Genomic DNA, 7,610 nt, shown 5'->3' with positions numbered 1-7,610 from the left:
TGAAATACTCGAGATCGTCTTGTTAAAATCCAAGATCAAACCAAACTGAAACAAACTCAAGCCTATCGAGTATATAATATATATAGTATGATATCTATAAAAATTATAATTAAATTAATATATAGAACTATATAAATTATTTAACAAATAATCAACAAACCACTTGAGCTTGGGAAACTATTCATGAGACAAGCTCTCATGCGTTAAACAAGCCAAACTCGTCTCGTTTACACCCCTATCAGTAGAGGTGCAAATGGACCAAGCTAGTCGCGAGCTACTCGAGATCGGCTCGTTAAAAAGCTCGATGGAGCCAAGCTTAATCGAGCCCGAGCTCAAGCCTAAAAATAAGCTCGATTAATAAACAAGCTCGAGCCCAAGCTTCACTTATCGAGCTCGAGCCAGCTCACGAGCCTAAACGAGCCAGTCATTTGTATAATTTTTCAAAATATATATTTAATACTTATTAATTAATATATATATAACGTTATGAAAAAATAAATAAAAATAACTAAATAATATATATTATTTTATACATAAAGTTATAATTGAAAAAAATATATAAAAATAAGTAAACGAGCCAAGCTCGAGTTTGAAAATCTGCTCACGAACCGAGCTCGAGCTTTGAAAATAGAGCTTAAAACGAGCTAAGCTCGAGCTCAGTGTAAGCTAAACGAGCTGAGCTCGAGCCTAGTCGCGCTCGAGCTTGGCTCGTTTGCACCCCTACCTATCAGACATATTCAACCATCAAGTTCATAACTAACCAAAATTAACACATTTAAATATATCAAATCGGACAAAGTCCAAACACCCTATCGATTCTCAACAAATTTAACAGACAAATTTCCTGATGACGGTTTCAACTTTCAAGTCCAAAGTTGGCCACATCAAAGTTCACCACAAAATTCACACATTTTAAAAGTGCCAACATCCTAATACGAAATACCTTAAAAAGTTATTTAGAACTTCCATAATCAATAACCAAAATACACATCTCATAACCAATACTGCATACGAGACGGAGCCCTCCCCGAACCACGCCTCTGTGTAGCCGACCCGCTCCCTGCCTGGTGAAGCGTGCCCGTCTCATGTGGATACGGGTACGAGTGCGGGTGAGGTGGATCTCTTTCCGAAACATGGTGGAATGGATGCAACATGGAGTTGTCTGCATCATGGAACCTTCTAGAAGACGATGGATAATATCCGCCATGAGTCTGGTCAGAAGAGGAACTCACATGCACTTGAGTGTTTGATCTGCGCACACTTGGTTGCTGATAATAGGCCTCGAGAGCCTGTGAACGTTCCCAAGCGCGTGTACCACTATCAGGGTGAGGATGATTTGTCACCGGGTTAATAGAGCTCGGGCCTCTAGTCGAAGAGCTGCAAAAACAACACAAATAAAAATTAATAAGTATCTTCAGATTTAACGGGTCAACGGTCGGAGACCACCCAAAGTATATTAGAACTAGATTATTGTTGAAATAATATGAAATTGGTTTTATCATGTTTGACACAAAATAAAATTAATAAAATATAAAAACTACAAAATAAAATTAATAAAGTAACGAAACCGAACTAACGAATAGGGATGAGATAGGTATCGTACTAGTACTGAAAATACTAGTACCAAATTCAATAAACCTCGGTACTGAATACCGTATCGAATGTATTGGTTATTTCTATACAAAAACAAGAAATATATATCGGTACATAACACCCAAGAAAAACATTTTCCAATCGGTACCATATATTGAGACACGAAATTTGTAACCAAAAATAATCAAGAAACCAAAAGTCATATCAAACTCATGTATAATCAAGAAAGCATAATACCAAAACCAAAACATACAAAATGTCACAAAAACCGTATCAATTTCTATAGAAAATGAGAAACAAAGACACGAGTACCGGTAACTCGGTAAGTAACAGCCAAGAAAAACTCTACGTTTTCTGTCGGTACCATATATCGAATTAACGAAAAAAATTACCGTGCCGGTACCAAAAATACTGTATACCCCGAATTTGAGAAACGTGGTACCGAATATCGTGCCATATGTGTCAGTTCGGTACTAGTACGGCATCGGTTCAGTAACGCTATGGCACCGGTTAAGTACCAGTACTGGTTGTAAAAACCGGGAAGAAGTTGATGCATGACCAAAACCGAACTGAAAAATCGTTTTCTTTAAACATTAACCAAACCATCAGTTTTTACAGGATTTGGTTAGAAGGGATGAGATTAAACCAAACTGAGCCATTGGTACTGAACCAAACCGAAACAACCGATTTTAAGTAATCTATAATAAATTAATAAATAATGTAGCCTAAAAGTTTTAGGCCCAAATAAGTAATAAACTAATAATCAATGTTTTTAGTTCGGTCTGAGCCCAAAACCTCAACCAAACACCACATAAAAATAACTGCAAAATTGTTCATGATAAAGGCAATATAGAGCATTATCAAGTGATTTACCTTTGACCCGTAAAAAACGGATGCAAATAAGACCCTGATGTTGGCATATCAACATTAGTCCTTGTTTGCGAAGGCAGATGGTCAACATTGGCCCTTGTCGGCAAAGGCAGATAGTCAACATGGGTCCTTGTTGGTGAAGGCAGATAGTCAACATCAGCCCTTGTTGGCGAAGGCAGATAGTCAACATCGGTCCTTGTTGGTGAAGGCAGATGGTCGGCATGAGCATTAGCATAAAGCCATCGGTAATGATTATGATAATTATTATTATTATTATACCGATCTCCGTTATCACCTACATTTGTGCTCGAGCTTGGGGGATGAACATATGCGATAACCGGGCATACATGATTAGCAGATGAAACTGTCGCTGAATGGTCGTTAAACTCAATATGTTGTCCAATAATCTCAGTGTCTGCAAAAGACGATAAGATATCAGATTGTTGTTACAAGGGTTTTGGGGAAACTAAGGTTTGAATTATGTATTGAGAGTCGGAAACTTACATCCGGTTGTTGGAAATTCCACTTCACTGCACAAATAAAAAGTAAATGGTTAATTTGGTTGTGTAAACGAACAGAATGAACACGAACTGGGGGGGGGGGCATTTTCCTATTTGTTCATTTAAGTCAAACTGAACAAACGAGCAAACACGATGAATTAAACGAAAACAGGGTTTTTTTGTGAGTTTTTTGTTCATTAAGAAAATGAATGTGTGTGTTTGCGTTTGCTCATTTAGGGGTGAGCAAGATAAGGGTCAGACCCTTGAAACCCTTTTACCCGACTCGTAAAACCCTTAATTAGACCCGAATATATAATATGGGTCGGGTAAAGGGTATTTAAATTTCACCTTAAAGGGTAAAAGGGTTTCAAGGGTCCGACCCTTTTTCAAACCCTTGACCCGTTTACTAGTTGCTAGATAGATATACATCATATTCGCGATTAATCTGAAATGTAGGAGAGGTTTGTATTTTATGTATGATTCCATCATAAATTTCCCAACTATTAAGAAAAATAAAAATAAAAGGCCATACTACTAATTGGAAACATATATATACGCAAATCACTAAATTGTTCTCTACATGTAATTTGTGAATGTGAATATTATTTGCATCGATTCAAATGGTTGATAAACTTTCGAAGTTAAGAGTTTACTGTGTTATTAAATGAAAGTATAATTGTTTTAGGATTCATGTATTAAAGTCATATATGAGATATGCAACTAGTAAATGCAGAAAAGGAGTTGTGATTACTGCTTTAAAGGGTAAAGGGTTGGACCCTTGAAACCCTTATTTATACTCGACCCTTTTATTGTTTAGAGGGTAGGGTCTCGGGTCCACATTTCTTCCTAAAAGGTTAAAGGGTCCGGGTAGGGTATTAGGTAAAAGGATAGGGTCTTACCCTTTGAACAGTCGCTCGTTAAGAATATAACCGAACAAACACAAACAAATTTAAATGAAGGAACGTTCATGAACATATATGAACGTACAAGACGTGTTCATTTTCATCCGTTTAACTAAACAAACAAATAATGTTGTTCACGTTCGTTCTCTTATTAAAATACACTAACATAAACAAACTTCCTACCAAACAGTTCACGTAAACGTTTGGTTCACTTATAGGCCGATGATGGTTAACAATTACTTTTTATGTTTAGGTCAAGGATAGGTTCTTTTAATAAAATGAGTTATTGTTAAGATCGAATATAAATAGTGATTAAAAGAATTAACTGATTATGTTAAATTTGATGAAAATAATATTAACTCAAAATTGGGCATCATGTAGAGACACTACCTCTCGAAAGTAACCTAACTCTGTCCATTTATTATTGTGTTTGTTCAATAGTATTTAATCATCCTTATTATATTTATTGCAATATTATTCTGTTTGCATTTTCCTCATACATATAAAAATAATATCAACATATCAAATAGGAAAAAAACAGAAGATAAAACCGTGCTTACTCAATAGCAACAGCACCAGCAATCCGAGAAAAATCACCAAATGGGCACCACATTGACTGCAAAAAAAGACGACTTTTTAAAAGGTTTTCAGCAATAAGAACACTAAATCAACTATAAAAATGTACACAATAACCCTTCAAATGAAGGGTTGCACCAAAACTTACTGATTCAGGATAATTCAGATCATAAACATCTTCACGCTCGGCCAAATCATCAAAGTGTAACTCGGTATACACTCGGCTATTGGGAGTATTGTCTGCATAGAGCCATTGACCTTTCTCAATTTTTCTACAATTGGGACATTGCATCACTCCCTTAACATTAAACGCGGAACCGATACAATCTGTACCAAAAACAATAGAAACAAATTACATTAACATAAAGGGTGTTTTTTACATTTCAAAACCTCTGTTTCTTGTACTTGTAAACTACTAATAATAATAGTAGTAGACTAGGGCAAATCTAAAGTACGGAAAACATAGCTAGGAGTGTTAAACAGGTCATGTTGGCGGGTCCAACCTTGGTTTAAAAAGGCGCGCTTGAGGTGAGCCAAGAAGAGAGGCGACCTAAGGTGAGGCCGAGGGCCTCTTTGCTTTAGGCTAGTCAAGGCGAGCAATGTTTAAAAGGAGAGCCTGAGGTGAGATTTTTAGGCAAAAAGTGACGAAGGCGAAGTCGAGGCGCTCGTCTTTCGTACGCAAGTGGTTTTTAAGCATCTAAATGTTGTACAATATGACTTTTAGGTTGCATGCGTAGGTTGTATGTGTATGTTGTTTATATATTAAATCATATATTTGCGCCTGGCGCTTCACGCTTCTGTTTTATACCTCGTCGCTTTTCTTCGCTTCTCGCTTTTTAAAACCAAGGGTCCAACCCAACAGAACCCAAACCGAAAATAAGTTATTTTAAGTTTTATTGTTTTCACATTTATACATTTGCATATTTACAACAAAATATACAAATGATATAAAACAATTACATTTTGATTATAATATCCTATGTCAATTTCTTTTTTAGTTTTAAATTTTGGCTTAAGATACCCATCCAATTAAATTTATTACATAGAACACATTTTAAAAAATAAAATAAAAAAAAAATAGCTTAAACAACTCGTGAATCCACCAGGTTGACCTAAACCCGCCCCATTTGACCTAAAAGTTTTTTTATTGTTTTCAGATATTAACACTTTACTTTTACTATTTTTACAGCAAAAATTACAAATTTATATAAAACAATTACGCTTTGATTATAAAATCTTATGTCAAATACTCAAATTCTTTTTTAGTTTTAAAATTTTCACATAAGATACCCTACAAGTTTAATTTATTACACAAACGATACTTTAGAAAAAGATAATTTATAACAAATAGGTTACAAGGGCATAGTTGCTAATAGCGAGAATAGAACTCGCTATAGCGTGCTTCATAATGAAGCGGTACTTTTCCACAATCTAATGTATAGCACCTCAATAGTGCGATATAGCCATAATTAGAGTTTTACTTTTATTTTTTTTTATTGAAATATCAAAACCGAACTTTAGGCATTAAAATCGATTAAACAGCACCAAACTCTACCAGTAAAAACTATCAAACCCCTATTTATAAAAATAATAATAATTCTAATAACTTATCGCAAAACATCAAATAGCGCCCGCTATTTCATCGCTCGCTATCGCTACATAACGTATAAGTAGGTTGTCACTATTTACAGCTTTTCATTATTGACAACTATGTACATGGGTCAACCCTAAACCCGCCAGGGTGGCCCGTTTAGCTTAGCAGGTTTACAACAAACCGACCCGAACCCGTTTATATTGAACCCAAACCCACGAATTTCGTGCCGGGTAAGAAATTCACACCCCTTAATGTAGCACAAGTAATTAATAATAAAAAGGTTGCATGGGTCAACCCGTACCCAACCCGTTTATACCAACCCCAAACCCACAAATTTCATGATCGGTTCCCAAAACTGACCCGAACCCGCTTACACCAAACTGACCCGAACCCGTTTACATCAAACCCGAACCCGCAAAAGAAATACACACCGCACAAGTAATTAAATTATTCATCTATGTGAAATTAAGACAATTAACTGACCTAGATGAAACTGATGGCCGCATTGAAGCTTAGCAAATCCACGATCCCTGTAATTGGTAACATCCTCCAGGCAAATCGAGCAAGAAATCGACAAAGCAGCTTTGCCTCCATCATCTAAACGATCGGCAGCCTCAAACCCCATGTATAATCAACAACCGCACGAAACCCAGATCGATTATTATTATCAGATGATTGAATTTGGAGTTGTAATTAGTCGAAATTGAAAAGGGGTTAGCGGTTGAATTGAATATTAGGGTTTAGAGAAAGCAGAAATTGGGATGTAATAAGGAGTAGATATATATGTGTGAACAGGCCAATTTGATTTGACTTTAATGTTCTCAAAAGAATTTAAAGGGTTTTAAAATTTTAATTCGAGTATATATTTGTTAGCAGGGCCCACACGAGCTTATAAATGGTAAAATGGTAAGTTTTCTTTATTTTATTTTTTTTTTCTTTTTTTTCTCTTACTTATCACTTTTATTTATAAAAAAAAACTAATTAATTAATTAACTAACTAGGGACACCCATCACACGCTCTAATACGCCGCATATAGAGTTATATACAGCGTGTTAGTGGGTTTTTCTAGAAAAACCTACCAAATTTGTCTTATTATGTTTTTTTTTCTGAAGTTCAGAGGCGGTGTATAGCCCTATACGCCGTCTCTGATATTTATTTTTTTTAATTTATTATTTGTTATTATTTATTATTGTTGTTATTATTATTATTATTATTATTACTGTTATTATTATTGTTGTTATTGTCTATTTATTATTATTATTGTTGTTGTTGTTGTTTATTTTTTATTATTATTATAGTTGGAGGGTGATGAGATTGAGATAAAGCAGGAGCAGGGGCAGGGGCGGGCACGTGGGGCCATAAAGGGTGACGGCGTGTTGGTCGGGTACCTACATTTGCAGTTCCCGAAGGGTAGCGACGACGATATACGATATAGGCACCTACAACAGATGACCCCGTTTTACAATACGATCATCTGTTGGCTGTTTTTGGAGTCCTGTGACGCTCACGAGCGGGCGGCTAAGTACGTCGCAGACCATACGCCCTGGAGCCGGTGCCGGACGACGAGCTACGAG

The 7,610-nt window shown here is 35.9% G+C and overlaps 1 protein-coding gene across 1 annotated transcript; it reads right to left on the bottom strand.

The window, feature by feature from the left end:
• Nucleotides 1–980: 980 nt before the first annotated feature.
• On the bottom strand, nucleotides 981–6,710 carry LOC143559906 (uncharacterized). Its single transcript, XM_077048337.1, has 6 exons — nucleotides 6,519–6,710; nucleotides 4,590–4,768; nucleotides 4,426–4,481; nucleotides 2,968–2,993; nucleotides 2,467–2,878; nucleotides 981–1,377 (listed from the first exon to the last, which is right to left on the bottom strand). Exons 1-6 carry the CDS (start codon nucleotides 6,658–6,660, stop codon nucleotides 993–995), a joined length of 1,200 nt encoding a protein of 399 aa, XP_076904452.1. The 5' UTR covers nucleotides 6,661–6,710; the 3' UTR covers nucleotides 981–992.
• Nucleotides 6,711–7,610: the final 900 nt, after the last annotated feature.

This window comes from Bidens hawaiensis, unplaced genomic scaffold (genome assembly GCF_021521415.1).
Source record: "Bidens hawaiensis isolate Kalapana, Puna unplaced genomic scaffold, B.hawaiensis_p1.1 tig00020116_1, whole genome shotgun sequence".
NCBI lineage: Eukaryota > Viridiplantae > Streptophyta > Magnoliopsida > Asterales > Asteraceae > Bidens > Bidens hawaiensis.
The sequence above is the reverse complement of the archived record's forward strand: the minus strand, read 5'-3'. Positions and strand labels throughout refer to the sequence as shown.